At 35.6% G+C, this 22,300-nt stretch overlaps 1 protein-coding gene across 1 annotated transcript in view; it reads right to left on the bottom strand.

Annotated features, from left to right (window-relative positions):
• Positions 1-5,305: 5,305 nt before the first annotated feature.
• LOC108240478 (maltase-glucoamylase, intestinal) overlaps positions 5,306-22,300 on the bottom strand; it is a 70,533-nt gene continuing 53,538 nt past the window's right edge. The window contains exons 41-48 of the mRNA XM_017423963.3: positions 19,206-19,354; positions 17,821-17,905; positions 17,610-17,666; positions 16,714-16,838; positions 15,510-15,598; positions 13,625-13,674; positions 10,376-10,546; positions 5,306-7,297 (exon numbers count right to left, since the gene is read on the bottom strand). Coding sequence (XP_017279452.1) covers positions 7,220-7,297; positions 10,376-10,546; positions 13,625-13,674; positions 15,510-15,598; positions 16,714-16,838; positions 17,610-17,666; positions 17,821-17,905; positions 19,206-19,354 — 804 coding nt within the window. The 3' untranslated portion in view covers positions 5,306-7,219. The remainder of the gene's footprint in view (positions 7,298-10,375; positions 10,547-13,624; positions 13,675-15,509; positions 15,599-16,713; positions 16,839-17,609; positions 17,667-17,820; positions 17,906-19,205; positions 19,355-22,300) is intronic.

The raw sequence follows: 22,300 nt of genomic DNA, 5'->3' as shown, positions 1-22,300 counted from the left end.
CAGTGTCTGGGCCCCAGTGGGGGAGAGACTGCCCTGATCCTCGCCTCGAGCTGTTCATCAAAGCTCGGCGATCCTCAGTGCGCATTTTTCCACCGGGGTCCGAGCGCCAAAGAACTTCAAGTCAAATAAAACTTTTTAACTGCTGTATCTTTTCTGTGTGAGTCTCTCCAGATTGAAATTACAATAGAAAACAATGATGTAATCTTTCTGTAATATTCAAGATATGGGTTTTCTTTGTGTTTCTTTTTGTATTTAGGGTTATGTTTTTTTTATGTGTTTCTGGTTTGGGTTTATTGTTTCTTTTATTTTGTCATTTGGTTGTCTTCTTATTTAGTTTTGTTTTTGCTCCTTGCGTCTTTGTAATCCTGTCATCATTCACTCGTCCTCAGCCAATCAGCTGTTTGTCTGCCACGCCCATCTACACCTGCCCCAAGTTTTGTAATCGCTCACCTGTTCCCACTTCCCCTAATTACCTTCTGCCTTTAAATACTGGTCATCTCCTCTACTTACTCACTGGGCTGTTGTCGCTCTCATGCATTGTCTGGGGTCCCTCATGTCTTGCCTCTTGTGTTCAAACTTTTTTTTTGTGCATGAAGCATCATGCTCTGTCAACAAATCCATTACAAACTGTTAGTTTGGTCAAACAATAGGAAAATAAGGTAATAAAGCATTTAAAAGAAAAAAGAAAGATTTGACACTCTAAATTTAAGTTTAACAAATATTAAATTAATGCATAATATTTTATTTCTCTAATTATTTGAATGCAGTGCATAACATTAAACAACTTAGCATGCTCTCTGTGGGCCCTTTAACTCTCACCTCAATAATACTTAAGGCCATGGAGGTCAATGACAAAACAAACATGAAAGAAAGAAAGCTTGGATTATTTTTGGGAAGGCAACTAATTAAGGGCTACACATCGATACAGTTGGTTAGCACTGTTGTCTCAGAGCAAGAAGGTCACAGGTTTAAAAGTAGTGTGGACCCTTTCTGTGTGGAGTTTGCACCATTTCCTTTTTTTATCTGACTACTCCACGGTTAAAAGGCAACTCTTAACTGGCCCTTGGTATAGTACGTGTGTCTGGATAGTTTGTCACTATGTGGCCTTGTGACAGATTGGTGACTTGTCCAGGTTGTTCCCTGCCTTTTGCCCAATGACTGCTGGTGAGAGACACTAACACCCTGCAACCCTGCACAGGATCAAGCTGTTATAAAAGATGGATGAGTGAATGGACTTAATTGTGAAACTAATAGACATTTTACTATGAACCAATTTTGCAATTACAGGTTTTGATGTGAGAGTGGGTTAGAGTGGGCAGTGCACCCACTGTTGGACATGACTGAGTGGCAGATTAGCAAGAGTCAAATAACAATGGCAAACCTGCAGCAGGGTAGTAAAAACACACGTCTCATGACAAAAAGGTGAGATTTTAATATTGTGTTTTTGGACATGTTTTAGCAGAAACGTCTGTGTGTGAAAAATGGTAAAATTGACTGTTGGGCCCATTCCAGGTATGGTGCTTTTTAACTGTCACAACAATGTCTCATTTTATGACTTGAAAGATGACAGACAATGACAAAATGGTCCTAGTGGAAATGCATGATTGAAGAGACTTTTTCTAAATTATAGTACTTTTCTCTAATGACTAGGGTTTTAAAAATGTTACCTTTCATGGTAGAAGAAAGATATGGATTATACAGTAAGTACTTCTAAGTGATATCTTAGAGAAGTAGATTTATTTTTCTTATTTTTTTAAGGCTGGTAAATAAACCTGCACATAAAAGCACAGATTGTGCTTTTATTCTCTCACAGTATTTGTAACCACTTGAAGGTGACTTTAATTTTGTAAACCTCCCCTAAGTTCTAATTAAGAACGCAGACACAAAGACATAAAAGAACTCAACTTTCACAAATATACAAAAGCATATCAAAAACACATTAATAACACACGTGTCTCTACCCACACACCTATCACGTTTGACAAACTTTGATGTTGTCAGTTTTTTCAGATCTTTTTCATGTTTTTTATGTTTTTGTTTCTTTTTTCATCTGTGAGACACTTGTATCTGTCAGTCACCCTAGTGACAACAATGCATTGTCACTGCAACTTATTCAAAAGCATGTTTTCTGGTAACTAAAAAGTCATAGAAACACATTGATTTCACAAATAATGAGACCTAAGTTAGCCATCCAATGAAACATGTCTGTCAAAATCTTTTGTGGAGAATTTGAGCAAATCACCAAAAAGAAGATGGAATGTTGATGTGAAATTGGTCTTTTTGACATCAATGCATATGTCTTCCTGTATATTATGTACATCAAAATTTGATGTACATAATAGGTCACATCTTTTGAAGTGATATATTTTAAAGGTTTTGGAAAAGGCTATACACACCTTTTAAATGAGAGCTATTTTCCAAACCTTTACATTGTCACAACCAGACTCATAAATTGTGAAAATGAAAAAAAAAGGAAAGATCTATTTGAAAATATTCAAATCTTTATTTTATTTTGAAAAATATAACAAACCAATAGTCAGACGTATGAAGTGAGTAACAATCAGTTATGTTAATGTAAATGGATGAAACTATTAAACATACTTTTTGGGTGTTAAATTAAGCTAACCAAATCAAAACCAACCAACCGACTCTAGGGAACCAGCATGGCACAGAGAGGGGAGAGACAAACCCATTCTCCCCCCTTTGCTGGACAGCAACCAGGCCTTTATATAGGGATGAAGGTCCAACTCAGGTGTTCTTAATTAATTTGCCTGCTGCACTCTAACCAAGGGATTCATTCCTGCAACAGCTCAAAACAATAAATAAACCAGCAGGGCTGCCACAACATACATACCATTAATTTTGTTTACATAATTACTTTGGTAGGAAATATTTTAACATCAATGTCTGAAGTGCACCAGATTGCAACTTAAGTGCTACAGCTAGCAGCTCTGCTGCTATTTGCACTTGCAAATAAACATAGAATTATAAATAACTATGTATATAGCCAAGCATTTTGAATTTGAGGATGATGTATAGGTTCATAAAATAGTGTTTGCATAAAGCTCTACAATCCTTTAAGGGCTGGAAGTGTTTTTAGACTGCAGCCTCATGTTTGATCTGGGCTCTGCTCAAGTAAGATGTTAGCTCATCAATCCAGTCAAAATTAAATTCTATGGTCCAGATTCACCAGTAGTTTGCACATCTTTTGGATTTGGCCTCCTTCTAATTCACAAAGCCTTTGCAAAACGAGCTTTGCGCCTTCATCTTGGTACAGCGTCTCTCTGTCCTGGTGCAGTTTGCCCATGTTTAAATGAGGTATTATGCATGCATTTAGAGGAAAAAACCTCCCATATTTATGTGAGTAACTGACTAGGCAAAACGTGTCAGATTTTCATAGCTCAGACAAGTTTGCGGCATGCATTTAGCACCAAATATTTACCATCTTCTTAGAACTTGTGTTATTTGCTTCTCTGCAGAAAAACATGAGGAAGTTCAGGAATCTGCTGTAGTCCTGTCTTCTCAATGTCAGGAAAGTATCCAGTATCTCTCTAATCCAGTGAAGAGTGTCAGATGTTGCATGTACAAACAGATTGTCAAAAAGTGAGTAAAATCGTGTCATTTTATGTCCTGAATAAAAGCATAGTTCTGAACTTTTCAGCTGACAGTGGTTCACAACCATTCAAGGATTAAGAAACAGAACTGAACACACATAAATATTTTTGTGGGATAATGATTACAAACCCCCTACACACCCCCACTGCCACATACCCAGCTCAGCTCCTCCATTCTGCAGGTGCCCTGATGGTGGTGGAAGAGGTCTGATTCCCATCACATGGAGAGACTGCACAACCCCATGGTCTAGAAAGACTTTGGTCTAGGATTACAGGATGCAGTGATGAGCAATGAAGCCCAAACTGTCACTTATTGATTCAGAAACACCACCCTGAATGTGGTTCTTCTCTGTTTGTGTTCACAGTTAGATTCATCCTTCACCAAGCTCTTGTATTGATAATAGAACAGTTGACCCATGTCATAAAGTCTTATCCAGCACATCCATAAAATTCTAAGCGAGGTTAAGATCTGTACTCCTATGAGGGTCAATCCATGAGTGCATTAATGTCCATGATCACTGAACCATCCTGACTTTGGCATCCCATGTGAAATAGTTCCTTCAACAGCCATATTACATTTTTGTGTACAGTGAATCTGCTCACTTCATCTGTTAGTTTTACAAAAAGAAACAAATTGACAGTTGAAATCTATAATAATCTTTGATACTTGTCTAATTGAAGGCACTTACCTATTTGAATATAGGTAAATGAAAATGATAACATTGGTTTCAGTCAGGTACTTGCACCTTAAAACATCTTCAGACCTCAATGTTTGCATTTATGTTTCCTTTATTTATTGTCTAGCACCAAATAATGTACATCTACAACTGATTAACTTTTGGACTAAACCCAATTCAAGATGGATGCCGAGATATACTATAACTAGAGATGAAGCCAGAAGTCAGAAGTTCTAAATCCCACCCCATTCATGTAAACAAACAGGGCTTTGCCTCACTAAACAAATAAAAATACACCTCAGACCTCAACAAGAAGGCTGCAGGATCACTAACCAACCCTGGGCCTTTCTGGGTGGAAAGGCCCAAAAAATGCAACAAGGTTCACTAACAAAAAATAGAAATTTTGGATTAAATTTTGGAAGTTGAGGTATTTTGTTCTTCTCAATTTATGTCAATGCTATCAACCTTAGCAAATGCATAAATGCCCATAACTCAGTGACGTTTACAGATATTGAGTTAACGTTGGTGTGGTGGTAACTGAGGATCATCCTAAACACAGACGGCCTTATAAAACTAACACATCTCACAAGATTTCATTATTTACAGGGTTTCAATAAAAAGTTATAGTTTTATTCTTTCTCATCAAAAGGGGATCTCAGTCTAAATGAAAGGCAGAGGATGCCATGCATTCCTTCAATGAATGCTAGGCCTTTAATGTTAAAAATGGAAACAAAAGCTAAAACATTTTAGCGTTGCTGTGCAGTGGGATTTCACATCCGACATGTCAACTGCTGTCCTTTTCTGCCCTATCAAGGGTTTATTAACTTGACATTGCTTCCCACACAAATTACTAAGATTTTGTTTAATTTTATATCTCATTTTAAAAACAAAGGGACAATGAAAGAAGTGGTTTACATAAGTAGGTGGCATAATTGCACCATTTAGTCAGACTTTAACAATTTTACACATATTTATCTTAACTGTAAAATAAAAAAAAGTCTGTTACGCAAAATGGATAGAAATGTTTTTATTAACTTTTGCCTAAAATGCTGTACGGACACACACTTTTTAAATGTGATTTATTTATTTATCTATTGCTGGAAAAGCTTTTCTGAGCAAAACAATGCCATGCAAAATCTTTCCTTATTGATTGATTTTAAATAGTGGATTTTTTAATTTTTTTTTTTATCAACCACACCTATGACTCTCGTCATTTAGTTTACAAACATTTTTATTACAAAATGTGGGCCTTTTAAAAGCAGAATGAGCTTCTTCGGAACTATGAAAGTAGTACATGTGTTAATATAGTTTATAAAAAATAGTGTTTTTTTTCCCCTTTCTTTTTACTCTTCAGGAAAGATTACCCTTAAAAATGGGACACTGTTAAGAGGTAGAGAACATTATAATTAAAAAAAAATGAAATAAGATATTTTGACGTGCATTGTTTGTGATTAATTTGTTCTGGCCTGGAGTTTCCAAAATCTGTCAGTTAGAAAATTTCATACAAATATTATTATAAAAAAAATATTAATATTAATAAAAACAAAATAAAAAAAAAAACATGTAAAGTGCAACAACAAATTGTATTTATGTCATTGAGTGTTCAGTAGAGTTTTTGTTTATAGCCAAATTACAGAATAAATTATTAATATCTGACAAAATAAGATGCTGTTTGTACAGAACTGTAAAGTCACATGCTCATTAAGTTCTACTGGTACACATATTACACATTTTTTTTTCCTTTTTTTAGCAAAATAACTCCCCTTAACATCCGAAGTTGGAAACAAAAACAATTTATCACAATTAAACTATTTATTTATTTTTCAACCACAGAAAATTACAGAGAGCCACTGTTCTGAAATAATGCTCTGAACATTTCTTCCTGTGGAGCAGAGATTACAGTGGAATTCAATTTGACATGCCCATGGCTAAATTGATATCATCCTGTTTAATGCAAGCTGAATAATGGATGACTTTGGGAAATGATGAGGTAATGGGATGAAACAAAGGACAGTTAAACAGCTTTTTTCCACAGGTGAGAGCTGGAATTACTATATCAATTACATGCACCCATACATCTATGGATGCAAATACACTGTGGAAGCAAACAAGTGCTAAAAAAATATTCCTAAATGGCAAAAGAAAAACTCTTGTTCTGAAGCCCCAGTTCTTTTAATAAAAAGTTCACCAGATTTCTCTTATTTGTTCTCAAAATGTTCCACCTCTCATTTTTATATAAAGGAGGAGACTGAAAGGCAGAAATAAACAGCTGTTAAACTTTTTGTTTTTTGTTAAACTTAATTATTGGAAAAATTGTCTACCACTGAGATAGCTCTAGGACAAATAGTAATTAAAGGCCCTGAAGGAATGCTAGTTGTACCCATTTTGGTCAAACCATGTAAATGGTGTAATGCATAATCCCATGAGAGACTTGAAAAGATGTGTTAGCTCTCAGAGTATGTGTTGGAGATGACTCTCAGCCACTCACACACCAAATTTTGATTCAATACTTGTAAAATCAACAGCCTTATAGCTATTTCTATATATGCTAAAGTTGATTCACTGTGGTGATCATGTTGAATCAGGTTAAATGAATGGCTGAATGACTGAAAACTTTATTTATCCCTTTTATTTTCATTAAAATATGTCCAGTGGTTCATGGTTGATGGCATAGTTGATGATAGGCACCCCCTCTAACTGTCAAAGGGCATAATACTGTTTTCCTTTAACAAAATAAAGCCAATGCCATACAGCATCACACATTTTATTAATTTCTGTGTTATGACATCTTTTGCTTAAAGTTGCAAATTACAACAATCACAGGGTGAATTCTGATAGTACTCATTTAAGTCTGACATGGAACCATTGCATATATATATATATATATATATATATGAATTATTTAGAAACAAATCCTTAGTATATTCTTCAGACGCCGGAACCCCAAGTTATGGTAAAAGGACGACTCAGAGGAATTTTTTTGTCTGTGGCGTCTATAATCAGCTCCTATGGAGAAAAAAAGAAAAGAGAATAAAAAAAGATGAGAAATTAAATAAAATGTTTAAAACATTTTACTTTTTTATTGTTTAGCTGACTACAGCCATGCAAGGTAAAATCAAAGTTAGCATATGTTCAAACAGGTGTCTTGAATTTTTATGAGTCATTGCGAGGTTAATTCTATTAAAAGTGACGCTGGTTCTTCTGGTTCTGCTCTATTTTCTGTAAATCTAATTATATAATGTGCTATAAACCTGTGTGATTGTGTAACTTTGTATTGTGTTCCAACAGAAGTAGCTGTCCGTTCTAACTGTATTTAAATGACACACCAGCTGTCATTGATTTTTTTTCTTGCATAAATTCAAGTTGTTACCATCTCAGACCACACAAGGGAAAAGTGGATTATCTCACACTAAAAACTTAACTAAACACTTATTTCATACTCTGTCATTCACATCCCTTTCTCTTGTTCCTTCTAAATCCCTGTTGTTTATTCTCTCTGCCTATCATTTTTATCTTGTTTTGGTTCTCCATCTCTTGTCTGCAACACAACCTACCCACCAACACCACAGTGCCTCCTGTATCCTGATGATGGAATGCATTTTTTTATTTTTTTGTCTTTTCATTATTCTCAACCCATCCTTGCATCCCAAACACACCGTCTCTCACACACACTCAAAATTCCTCTCATCTTTCCCCAATCCATCTTCTCAAACATCAAATCGAAAGCTTTGGGACCTTTTTCACCTCTGATTATTTATGGAGTTGCAGTAGTTATCATTTTTATGCTCCTGAGATGTGTGCGAAGTACAGCATACAACCTTGGCAGACTATGTTTTGTTGTTGTTGTTTGTTTCTTAAGAGGCCATGTGGAGAAAGAGCTAAAGCCACATGATGCATTCTTTCCTTTTTCTTTAGCAGTTTTTCAACCTAACCTTTTCAATCTGTGTTTCACAGCACAGTGGCTTATAATTGTATTTGTTTAATCTGATCTTTTCTTTTAAAAATGAAATTAAGCACTTTGGAATTCTTTTCACTGCAATATGTTCAAGTTCTTATGATGATAGTCCCTCAGCTTAAAGGGATAGCCTGGTCATTCTTGAAGTGATATTATGTCAGATAGTTTTCAGTAATTAGTACCTTATCAGCTGTGACATCAGTCATAGAGCATGAAGTATAGTGAAAAGGGCAAAAGGCTTCAACCAGGCTGTGCTAACAGCTAGCCAAACGAGGGCATGTTTCATATGTATATACTTTTAAAACAACCTTTTCTCAAAAACAACTTGCCAGCATGAAAGAATGTTACATTAGCCAATATAAACCTTTACACTTTTGCATGAGACCATTAGTTTAGTTTGAGCTGTTTTCTCAACTGAATAACATGTGTTCCTATGCAAATGCATATGTGAGGACCATAAACCAGATGCGCTGATGGTGCTGAGAGGCTGTTGAATGTATCAGTCCACTGAGAGTTGAGTAACCTTATGGACTGACTCGAGGCCTTGATCAGGTGGACTGATTTATTCAGGGGCCTCACAACAATCCACATGTACATGATCTATGCTCAGCACATATGTACACATATACATTCACATAGTAACTCTGATGTTGTTCTGTTGAGAGAACATCAACAAACTAAAGAAACCACTACCTAGCTTTGACAAAGACTTTTGCCTCTTCCTCCATACTCTGTATTATAATACTGATGCCATTGCTTATAAGGTACTAACTTATAATGACTATTTGACAGACCATCCCTTCATAAATGGCTACACTTTCCCTTTAATGCAAGGTACGTTAAACATGGGGCTTGTTTTTACAAAAACTGCTCATGATTTATCAATATCTTTCTTTCAGATAAACCCGTGAGAAATAAGATATTTTACACAAGTGGCGTTTCAGATCTCTGTCCTGACTCAAGTCCTCCTTTCTGTGTTTATTACAAAATGAAGACAAAACAACAGTGTCACGGCAAAGACAGCGTTGATTACAGCTATTAGATGACAAAGTGCTGCCCAGCGGGGGGGTGGGGCTGTGAACCTGAGATTTTTTGCTTTAGTGAGTATTTTCTGCTGGCTGGAGAATGCTCAGTCAACTCCAAAGATTGTGATTGTTCATGAAATGTTTAAGAGTGCAGATAAAAATAAGAATAAAAAATGTTCACTGGGCTACAATGGTTATGCACGAAAAGATTGCACATGTCAGACAGTGACTAATATGTTTATGTTGAGGTTATTAGAGCAGAAACAGGTCCAAGTTCGCATGAAAGAGGAACAGGAAATTGTATGCTTGTGTACATGTCAGAAAAATTGAATCATTGAAAGTTAAGACTTATCATGGAAGACATCAATGTGGTGTTTCTATTCTGAAATACTGGTGAATGAATACTTAAAAAAAAAAAAAAAAGTTTTTGTATAGGTCTTGTGGAAATGGATTGTAAATTACCATTAGAAAAATATTTTGTAGTTTTCTTAAAAAAATGATTTGCCTGTAAACTGCAGTATTTAGCAGTTGACTTATTGATACATGATTACATACATCACATTACCTTGATTTTTATAGGTCAAATATTTTGAAGTGTGTTCTTTATTAAGGTTATAAACAATTAAAATCTAACCTGTTATAGATGGCTCTTTCAACAATCTCAGTTTAAAGAAATAGCTTAATTCTTACAAAATGAACAAGTGAACAGTTAGTCTGATTGAGGCTAAGGCCAAAGTGGATTGTTGCTGTCATTTCATTTTTTTTAAGTATTTGTTACTTTATTTAGATTTTATTTTTACCTAATTTATAAAAAAAACCAATGTACAATAAATACATTGAGATTTTGTGCTCAACATTTACATTGCCTTTTAAAAAAAAAGAAATGAACTGTAACTTGTATTTCTATCCAAATACATGTATTTCATACATCTTAGTTCATGACTAAATAGGAACACATTTTTAAATATTGTCATCATTTGCAGTGCTAAATTTTGATGGATCCTTTTTTTTTAGACAGCATGCATCAATCCACCAAGGCAAGAGCATATGTGGAATTGTGTGATCATTGTGGTATTTAAAGAAGCGTTCCAAAAATTCACTGACCTGACTGTCAAGATTGTGCTTAGGAGTGAGTGGGTGTTCTTTTCCTTCTGAGTCGGTCACCTTCGCCACTGTGATGAGCACATTGCCCGCACCCCAGATCTTTACCTCACCCAAGGTTAGCGCATCAGCAGGGGCCAGATCATTGTGGACAACCTTACTGGTCAACTTGTTCTGGATGAAAAAATGGTAAGAAAAAAATAGACAAAATGTGAGGTTATTAAATACAATAAATATTAAAAAAGTCATGTACTTGTTCTGTGTTAATCAGTTCCAGTTATTTGTTTGACAGTAGTACTTTAGGTAGAAGAGAAATCAATCCTAAGTTTTGTGCTCAGTGTGTTAAAAATGTGAGAAGAGCCATTAACTTGCATTGGTTTTATATTCACTTATAATCACTGCCTCATCTCTTGAATAGGTGAGATTTAACATTTAAATATCCATCTCCATGTGATTAGTTTCATACCTATCATTTCAATTCTATTTAATTGCCGTACTGACTTTGCTTTTAGTCTATAAAATTTAGCATTGAGATTATTTCCAGGATAACCTTGAATTTATGCTGGTTTCATGCTGCATTTCTGTGAAAAATCTGCCTTAGCACACATATACAGGAACATCAAATAAAAAAAATAAAAAAAATCCTTGTTTATCAAGTCATAAAAGTAAGCTACTGTCAGCCATTTAAAAAAAACTTGGAACAAGTAAATTATTGTTACGGAGTTAAAGGAACAGACACACACTTAAACACACACATCTTAGCTCACAAAGCCTATCCAAAATGGAATACGATCTGCTAATCTGCCAGGCAGGACTGGCCTCATTGCTCAACTTATCGTCATCTTCTCACATCTGCCTGTCCGCACACACACACCCACACACTCACGCTTTCTTTCTCTCCTACTCCAGCTTCCTTTGGCTGTCAGATAGTGTGTCTGTTTTATCGCTGTGTGAAATTGCTTTGGATTGAGCCTGATAGCAGGCAGAGGACAGCCACAGATGTTTGGCCGTGGTAACTGTATGTGTGTACTATATATGTGTGCATGCATGTATCTGTGTGAGTGTTCATTTGTGAGTACGTGTGTGCTCCTGCATGCCTGCGGTTGGTAGCATGGTAAAATAAATAAATAAAAACAAATGGAGCTGGGTTAGTCCGATTAGTTCTTGTGATTAGAGAGTTTCTGGCATGTCTGACTCAAACTGTGGTCTTGTAAACACTTTCTAAACTTAGCCATAAGCCTTACTGTATCCACCTATACTACATTAGGGGTCTAGAAGCATTCCCAGTTTCTTTAAAGAGCAAACACAACGTAGTGTTTTGAGTGCATAGTCAAGCTTTTTGTTTGGTGACAGAGCTCCATTGATCAGTTTTCAAAAGTGCAATTTGTTGTCCATTTTGGTATTAAAGTGTGCAGTCTCTGCTGTGTAGACCATCTCAGAGCAAACAGCCAGAGAAGGTAGCGTGGCATAGGGAATGTGTAGTGTTAAGGCTTCCTCTGGTGACCTTATTTAGCACTTTAGAGGTATCTATTGAATAAGCACCAAGTCCACACTAAGACCATGTCTTAAGTCAAGTAAATTCTCAAAATCCTATAGCTGCTTTGATCTGCTGTATAGACTAAAACTGTATTTCTCTTTCTTTCAAAGAATAATTTGAACTTTTTAAGGGGGGGTGGGTCTGTGGAAAGGTTGTAGATTGCTGTCAATCTCTGTTTGGAGAAACAGAGTTCAACTTTGCTGATCTGACAACTAGTCAGAATGAGACCAAGACCCAAGTGGTTGGCTACCATCTTAAAACAAGTCAAATCTCAAAACTTTCACTGTGGTTCTTGCAAACACAATTTTAAATAGGCAGTCTTTATTTTCAGTGCACAGATTCACCTACACAACTAACTGGGTTATTTTTTCCACAGGTCTATAAGCTAAACAGAAAACGGCAATCAAAGAAGCAACCAGTAAAACTGATACCTAATAATTCATTCAGTGATTCTTATACTGCCCCATTTTGCTTTTGATGGTTACTGTGGCTAAATACAATTAACACATTACCTTGGCCAATATGTGCATTACAATGATCATTAATGGTAAGACCATTAAAAGACTTCTTGCACATCACAATAGACTTATTAGGTAAACAACGATCTAATACAAAACTGGCATGCATGAGCCATTAAAAAAATGGAGATTGTAGTTGTTTTAAGAAGGCACCAATTCACTTTGACCACAGTTCTGGTCTAACTAGCTGCTAGCTCAATTGTCTAGTCAGAACTAATCTCTATTTCTCCAAACTGAGTTTGATAAGAAAGCCATCTAGCAGGGAAGATATCTTCATATCTTTTCTGCAGAACCCCACTGAAAGAAAGAGTTATTTCTTTAAAATAAAGCTTTTTCTAAAAGCTGTATTAAAAACAATAAATGCCAACTTGATATAGCTTTCATTGTTTGTTTTGTTAAGTAAAACACTACCATCTCATTGGAATGATGCATTCTTTTTTGGATAAATCACAATTTTCCTACACTTTTTCTTTATGTTCACTGGTGTCTTTGGTTTGTTGCATGTCAAAGGCATAGCTCAAAGTTCTCTCTTGTGGATGTTGCTTTGTGTGATCCTGCACTTTTTTTCCCTTAGTTCAGAATTTCAAGTCACATTCTAGCAAATCAAAAGCCCCAAAACTGTGCTTTATTTTATTTTTTTCTTTTGTAATCAGCTATTTCAGTGCAGTACTGTACTAAGGCAACTGGCAGAATCACACTGTGCTCTATATTAGCTCAACCACAGCTGCTCTACTCCAGTTATTTGAGTGTGAGCATCTCAGTTTTGAGCTATATGGATTGTAAACAGCTGTGTGCCCAATAAAAGACTCACACGCCTTTTACTCCAAATTAGACTGTGACTTTATCAGGGCTGCTAGCTTGGCAATTGGAAAAGAAAATGGCCTTTTTACTATTGCATCCTTGTAGTAGCATCATTCAATTGATCAAACTGGTTTAGTAATACACTACAGTAACTATAATTTTGCCACTATTTGTTTTATCATACTGATTTTGACATGTACTTATCATAAACAAATATATCAAAAACAACGAGGCATGGATAAAAAATTAGAGCAAGCTTGTAAAAATATTTTCCCTCATAACTGCTTTAACATTTAAATTTAAAAAGCCTTGGGTTTAATTGTCAATAAGCATAGAATCAATAACAACAACAGTGACAAAAAAAAGAAAACATTTGTAGATGACCCTTGACCTTACCGAGTTTACTTCAAAGGAGGTCAGAAGATATTTTTTCTTCGCCACTGTGTCTGATGGGAAAAATAAGAGTCAGTTACATTCAGAAAAAATAAGTATGTGACTTTTTCAGAAATAAATACTGAGCAAATACAGTATTCATCTGTCTGAATTGGCTCAGTGATAGACCCAAGCTGACTCATAGCTAATTTAAGTGAGAAAATGACAATTTCTGCACTAAAGCAGGTAAACTAAAGGTGATGCTGCTTAAGAGTTTGAATTACAGTAATTAGGTGGCTGCACTAGTTGGTAAACAAACAGCTGTTTGAAGAGGAGAGTAACAGAGATCAGTCAACGTGACAGCTGAGTGAACAACTAACCCTGTGAACTGAAACTAAACATTCAGGATTTAGGAAAAAAGGCAGAGAAGCAGATAATACAGGTAAGCAGGCGCTAAAGCGAGAGGCAAAGCAAACAAAAAAAAGACATAGGCAGGCTACATGGCAGATAGACGCCTGAGAGAGGAGCGAGGGACAAGATAAAAGAGGAGTGATGGAGAGCATATCTCCAGGCAGCGACACAAGGAATTACTGTAATAGTTTCTGTCACTCCCCCTCTCTGCGCTTCTCGTTCGCTCTTTATCTCCCTCTCTGTTTTGTCCCAACACAAACATGCCTTTCACGAGGAGTGCATCTTTTCTCAGAAGCACTTCACAGACTGCATCTGTCTGAGTGTGTACGAGTACGTGTGTGTGTGTCTGTCTAAGAATGAATGACAAAGTAAAAGGGAATGATAGAGTTAACCAGATAAAATCCATTGGGGGGGGGAGTGGATCACATTAATCAAATATATATATTTTTTTTAAAACTGTATGATGAGGTTACTGGAGATAGGCACCAGCTCCTCACGTCCTGCGAAAGAAACGCAGAAGAAAATGGATGGATGGATTAGATGGTGAGGTTACAAAGATCATTCAGACCTTTTGAAGTGGAGTTCTGCAAAACGCTGTTAGGCAATTAATAGCTTGCCTTTTTTAGATAGCTCTTTTAACAACCTTAGTTTGGGGAAATAGAGTTTAAATGTAACTGAACTGATAAGATGATGGCTAGTCTGAGTTGGGCCAAGACAAATGTTTGCTATTGTCAAAAAAAATTAAATAAATAGAAAAAACCTCTACCCTCAAAAGTATTACAGCAATGCAACTGAACAATGTTTTGTAAACCTTTTGCATTGCTGTCAGTTTTGCACTACATGGCTATTTTGGCGGGAATATTATGAGACTCCAGCAGGAAGTGCTACAGGCACTTTGCTCTTGGCCAAACTCAGAATACCTCTTATTTTATCAACTTGGTTAGAATTTATCTTTATTTTTCTAAACTGAGGTTGTTCAAAGACCTGTCTACAACAAGTAAAATATTTATGGTTCATAACATTTCTACAGAAACTTACTTCTAAAGAACTGAACTATTGCTTTAAGAATTAGTGGAGTGGCAGTTTACGTTATTATGATTGAGAAACCCAAAACATAAAATGAAAAACTAAAATGTTGACATATTGAGACAAGAAGAAAAAAAAGGAAGAAAACAAATACAATGATGTTATTATGAAAGGCTGTTGTACTAGACAATTTATTTAGAGCTTTATACTAATCTTTGGAAGGAATGCTGAGAATTCCACATTATTTACACATTTACATAAAATCATCCAATGTTTCAATATTCTGTGCATGTGTTGTGTACTAAAGTTGGTGAGGATGTGTCAGCTATGTCATTTTTGACCATGATAAATGGGCACTCCAAACATTCATAAATAACAAAAAAGACACATTTGTTCTCCATTGATCATTTAAGTGGGAGGATGCATGGATGGATGGATGGATGTGAGTGCTGACGTGTGACCTTTCACTCACCTATTCCTTCTCCATCGTCCCAGAAAAATGAACCTTGAGCAGCTCCAGCGTCATTCAGGGCAACCAGGAGTCCTAAAGGATTCTTTCGACTGAAAGCAGAAAGACAAGTAAGAGTTATGGCAGAATGCTGAAGGACCTTAACTATTTATACCTGCTGCCGAGAACAAATAAATAAGCATTTCTGCTGGGAGGATTCACCTGATGAAACTGCTGCTGGAACAGTCAATGTCGCTCTCTCTCATCCTCATTGCCACTTTCTTTTCACACACCAACAATCTTATGTGACATGCATTTGACCGAGTGTAGGTCCAACACAGTAACTTACCTCCTGGGTATAGGCATTATTAAAATACCAAAATGCATGCTCCAGAAACTTTTTTTTCTATTTTAGAAAAATGCTCAGATTCCAGGCAAACATAAACATATTACACAACTAACAATGTCACAAATAATAGATTTACTTTTATATAGTTTGTCTGTCTAGGTTTACTTGCTACAAAAAGTACAACTTATGTGTGTGTTTTTTTTTAAATCTTCCAAATATTACACAGGTAGGTAAAATTAATATATAGTGTTATTTAGGATTAGGTAAATTCAAAATTTGTTGTTTTCCTTCTTTTACTTAGTAGTTTTCTTCATGCAAAGAATAATGAAACATGATGATTTTAATTTTTGTTGTTGTTGTTTAAAAGAGGGTTACTGCATCGGTAGTTCTCACTCTTTGAAACAAAGTTTGTTTTTCTATTTTTGCTATAGTTTTTATTAATCAAAAGTAAAATTGGGGATATTTTCAATCTCACTCCAGAAATAAGATTGACTACGTATCAGAATATTTTGACTCAATGGAAAAAAGTGCCTACAAAGATAGTTTAGCTGAAGTAGGGTTTTAAATAAAGGTTATGAACAACTAATATTACATCTGTTGTAGACAACTTCAGTTTGAGAAAATGGAGACTAATTCAGACCGAATTGATAAACTAATGGCTTATATGAGTAGGGTCAAGACCAAAGAGGACGGATGACATTTTAAAACAACTATTAAAATAAAAGGTCACAGTGGTTCATACAAACACTATTTGAAATAAAACATTTCACGACCATCAATTTTAAAGTAAACAGCAAACAGCTAATCTTTTATGAGCAATATATTCAGAAAACAAATAAACTGTTCGACACTGTCTGTCAGTAGTGTGAGTAAACTTACCTGTTATATGTGCTAATCTCTGGTTTCTGCCAGGGTAAAATATATCCTCCTCTGACATGAAGGTTAATTTTTTCCAATGGTGTTGTCATGACATGGGTTTTGCCACGCTCCCCAATATCTTTGGCCTAATAAAAACAGACATACTTATTTTCTTCTCAAATAGAAGACACTACAGTAAATTACAGATTTCAGCTTTGATTAGTGATACAGATTTTTAACTTGAAGTGTTTTCCACTTTGACCTTAGTCAAAGTTGTACGTAGCAAGTCTAGTTAAAATGACTGCTCATGCCCCCATTAAGCTGAAGGCACAGGTTAAATGACTGTAACCACTTCAAATTACTACTACATCTCCATTGCATTGCTTGCTTTTTAAAATGTTTTTCATTTCATCACTTTATCTGTTTTCTTTTGAGTCAACCATCTGGAAAAATTTTATTCGTGATTGGGGCACATTTTGGAGATGTTAAGAAGCAAATCCTTGAAGATGTTGTCAAATACTACACTACTTTTGTCAGATTTATCACAGCTTTTGTTGGACTGGTGGTTTTAATGTAGTATATCATTTTATAAGTGTATTTGCATATTTATTTTTTGGAATTTTATTTTATTTTATATTTTTATTATTTACTATAACTTATAGTGCAATATGTAACTACCAAAAAAAAAGACACTATAACACTTGGACACTTGGATGTGATTAACTCTGATTATGTATATTTAGTATTTGCTGTATTGTTGAACCAGAGTTGTGCCTAAATATGTGCAATTCCATAAAAGTTGGGACATGCCATAAAATGTAAATAAAAACAGAATGCAATTATTTAATTCTCAGTACATCAGGAGTAAAATAGACTAATCTCACTGTTTTTATTGTCATTTTTAGTAAGCTACTCACCGTGTGGTAGTCATACCAGCGTGCATTAGGAATGTAGCCTGTCACCTCTGTGACTCCCTTTCCATGTGAAAAATAAATAAAAAAATTATGCATGTTTCACACAATTTCTCATACACAAATATTTACTTATTAGATGGTTGACAAGTTGATTATATTTCCATAAGAAGTTGATAAAGAAAAACAAGAATAATGGAGGAGTGTATGAACATACCTTGTCTAGGACTGGGGTGATAAGTAGGGCAGGTCCCCAGAGGAACTGTCTGTGGATGTCCCAAGTAGCTTTGTCGTCCACAAACCTGTGACACATGTGCAAAAAAGAAGCCATCAAGTCTGGCTGAAAAAAAAAAAAAAAAAAAACAGAACATGTTGCTAATGCTCAGTCATGCATCCTCAGCCCTAACGACTGTTCAAATACTTATAATAGAATTCAGCGGTTTGAAGATGGAAGCCAAATAACTCTGCCAGATTCATCCGGGCAGCTTTTTAAATACCATCTGTGACTTTATAGGAGCCTCTTCAACTGAATAAATACATGTTGTTTTCATAAAATTTCTCATCTGGGTTCTGCAAAGTGCAGCCGTAGCCCTCTATATGGTTGGCCTTGAGACAGTTTTAGCAGAAATTAAATGCCTTGCTCAAGGGTTTTTCTTTCTTTTTTGATTACTGACAGAATCTATAGCAGATAATTTCCCTAAATAAGTCAAAAATAAATAAAAATCTGCAGGATATATCAGACTGTAAAACAGATTAAGATAGAAGGTGCTTTTTAACCTAACATTACACACAATAAGTGGTCTTGTGAAACTTAGGACCAAAACAGAGGTGCTAGTGCACAAACATGAACATTTCCTATTTTAATTTCATTAACTATCACATAAAGGAGTAACAATACAAAACAAATAACAGTTCAATGTGTATCTCAGTTTTAGCGTCACAGTTTGACACGGGTTCAGTAAAACCGAAAATAAAATAAAATAAACAAATGCCAACTGCTAGTTTATTTTTTTTGTTTCATTTATTTTAAACTGACAATGAATCTTTCAGAAACAGAAACTGAAAAATCAAAGTACCTTTTTTTTTAAACAAAATATGAATCTAGATGTGGCTCTCCCTCTGCATGCCAACAGGCTGTCACACTCTGCTCTTTACTCTTGTGAAAGGTGCTATATAAATAAACTTTGTTTACTTACTACTCTGTGTGAGATAAATGTAAAAACAGTTGTTGCACAAAAGTTGCTGTTGGTTGAGCTTAAACTCTTTAAACTGAGGGCATTACTGAAAATACTTATTTTTTTTTCTTTTGCCTTCCATGTCAGTAAATGCAATACCAGAACACATTCCTTGTCTGGTTCCCTGTAGCTGTCCCTGGCATATGTACCATGATGGTTTCGGTATCAACATGTGTTCCGTTACATCCCTACTATCACATGTAATGTTTTGCACACTAACAAGAAGCACTCTGGCATAAAACCTTCTCAGCTAGTGATAGTAATATATAAATCTGTAGATTAGACGATTGAACATAATGCAAGCCACAATGAACAACAACAAAAATATAGTTGTTTATTTTTTGTGTGTGTTCCTGTGTTTGCTTACTCGTGCAACAGTGGTCGAACAACTGTGCTGCCTTTGATGTGTGCCTCGAACATCAGCGTGTACAGGTAAGGCAGGAGTGTGTAACGAATGTTGAGGACATCACGAGATGCACTAGCAAATTTCTCATCCCAAGCAACAGGATCTTGTCTCTGACAAAAAAAGAGAAAATCATTTTTTTTAATGATTGAAGACAGACAATGTAAATAGCAATAAAACATTTTAAAGACTGAGTTATTTTTTTTTTGTGTGTTTATGACAAATATGTGCTAAAACAGACTCTTTGGCAATTTGGTATTAGGAGTTTAAATAGCTAGCTTTTATTAACCTAATTTATTAGTATTTGGTCATAAAAAATTATATGCACTGCTAAAAAAAGTATTTACAACCTTAAATGTTTTATGGTTTTATTGCTGTCATAAATCCATCATACTCAACATAATTTATCTTGTTGACCAAAAATTAAAAATAAAATAAGTTAATAAATAAATAAAACCTGTAGTGGAAAAGGGAAATCAAATTTCTACAGAGTAATGCCAATTAAATAAAACTAAGCAATGTATAATAAGTGACCGCATAAATATTTACCCCTTTAAAGTGACTGCCCTGATTCAACTCAGAGAAAATATTATTGAAAATGTGTACAAGTCAGAAAGAAAACAAAATGATTTCCATGCCCTAAACATCCCCAGGAGTTCTGGGTAATCCATAATCAAGAAACAGAAGGAATATGGGACATTTGGAAATCTACCAAGATCAGGTCATCCTCACAAATTGAGTGACCATGAAGAAGGAGAATAGAGAGACCACCAAGACACATGTGAGCACTCTGAAGGAGTTCCACAGTTCAGCAAGTGAGATGAGAGAAATTGAGCTACAAAAACTAATAGCCGGGTTCTTCATCTGTCTAAGATATACAGGAGAGTGGTACAGAGAAAGCCACTGTTGAAGAAAACCCATGTTAAATCTTGACTAGAGTTTGCCAAACAGCATGTGGAAGACTCCATGGTCAAGTGCTTCTCAGCAGCTAGCCCTAGTCAAGATTTAATATGAGTTCTTGTTAACAGTTTTTTCCACAATGGACCACATTGGTGTTGATGTCTATCTCCAGCAATTTTTTTTGAGTGAGGCAGGAAACACCTTGGACAGGGTCACAAATCCATCACAGGGCCACATAGAGATGCACGAGACAGACAGCCATTCACTCTTACACTCATACCTAGTGACAATTTACCAATTAACCTAACATCCATGTTTTTGGTCTGTGGTGGGGGAACCAGAATACATGCAGAAAACTCACACATGCACGATAAGAACATACAAACTCCACACATAACAACCAGGTTGTGAACCTGCGACCTTCCTGCTGTGAGGCGGCAGCTCTTAACACTGTGCTGCCTTTACCTAATTCTAGTTGGCAACAATCATATCATCTCAGTGAGAGACAAGGACAGAAAAATAACACAGAACACACTGCATTTTTTTTATAGTAATGGGCTAAAAAATGTTAGACCATTTCCAGGAATTGCAGTGAGGACAAAAATCAATCTGGTAAAGCGCACACACACCCTTGATTATGAAGATTTTCAACTGAAGCATGTCAAGACCATATGTTCCTCTCCATGATGCTGTTTGTGTTTGTGTCTTGGTGTGTACTGCATATGCAAATCATTTTGTGCTTTTTAAGCAAGTGTGAATCTGTATGCTATTTTCTGCCTGGCTTTTCATTTCAACCAATTACATATCACATGACGGTTTTAAGAGAAATAATAAAGGTGAGCAATGAGAAGGCAGACACTTTTTTTTAAATCCCAGCTGCAGTTCAGCTTGGTCATATTTACTCATGATCATTACCTGTAGCCCTGCTAATTAACTGTAGTGCAGTGGTTACAGGGTACAAGCCTAACAGCACATATCTGAATTCATACCATTTCTATTATCTTATGACCGAAGGAGTTTACCAGATTATCATTTAATTTTCTAGGAAGATTTACAGGCTTGTAATTATCTGAAGAGACAGGAATTCTATCTACCTCAATTTTCTGTAGCCCTCATCAGCACCCCAGCGCTGTAAAAGCAAAGGTGCTCACTGGAAGGTAATATTTATGCTAGGTTGTGTGTGTATGTGTGTGCATAGGAAAAATAAGAGAAAGACAGTAAATAAATTAAGACAAAAATGCATAAAACATGCATAAACATAAAGCACACATAGCTATGTTTCGCATAGTGTTGCCTTGTATTATTAATATCATTATTATTATTATTATTATTATTATTATTATTACAATATTAATAATAATAAAAATAATAATAATAACAACAGTAATAGTATTAGTAGTAGTATTGGTCCTTTGCTTCCACATGCACACCACCTCCAAACGGCTGTGTTTACAAAAACAACTACCTGGTTAGGTTTAGAAAAATGTAATGATTATTTAAGGATAAAAAATAATATTCTTGTTTGATTTGGAAAAACATGCTTATTTAAAAAAAGTACTTGGTTAGTGTTAGGAATAAGCTTCACTTATATAACCTGATTGTTACTCATTGTCCTTCATCATGAGTCAGTAATAGCATCAGCAATCATCTCTTTTAGTCTGGGAATCTACCTAATTGTGGCTTGTAAAAACATAAAACTGTAATCCTCAGGAGGCTAGGTTAAATGCTAATCAGTGCTAATCCAGCCTAAAACAATTCAGCACGTAAAGTAATGATGCTTTGGATACAGTATATAAGGGATATTATTGCCAATGGCTCATTTGTGATGTTCATATACATATAAAGTATTTTGTTCCTTCCATTCTCTAACTTTTGAGAAATTCCCATCGATTTATAATTAATGCTAAGAACCACCATGGCTTGAATGACTGAAAATCTTTACTGATATGTTGAACAATATATCTGGTTTAATTAATTCTGCTCTGATATGACTTTACACCTGACAACGTGCTCGTATCCATCCATCCATCCATTCTCTTCCGCTTATCCGGGGTCGGGTCGCGGGGGCAGCAGCCTAAGCAGGGAGACCCAGACTTCCCTCTCCCCAGCCACTTGGGCCAGCTCCTCCGGGGGAATCCCAAGGCGTTCCCAGGCCAGCC

Source organism: Kryptolebias marmoratus, linkage group LG2 (genome assembly GCF_001649575.2).
Source record: "Kryptolebias marmoratus isolate JLee-2015 linkage group LG2, ASM164957v2, whole genome shotgun sequence".
Classification (NCBI taxonomy): Eukaryota; Metazoa; Chordata; class Actinopteri; order Cyprinodontiformes; family Rivulidae; genus Kryptolebias; species Kryptolebias marmoratus.
Note: the sequence above shows the minus strand (reverse complement) of the source record. Positions and strands in the feature narration are given on the sequence as shown.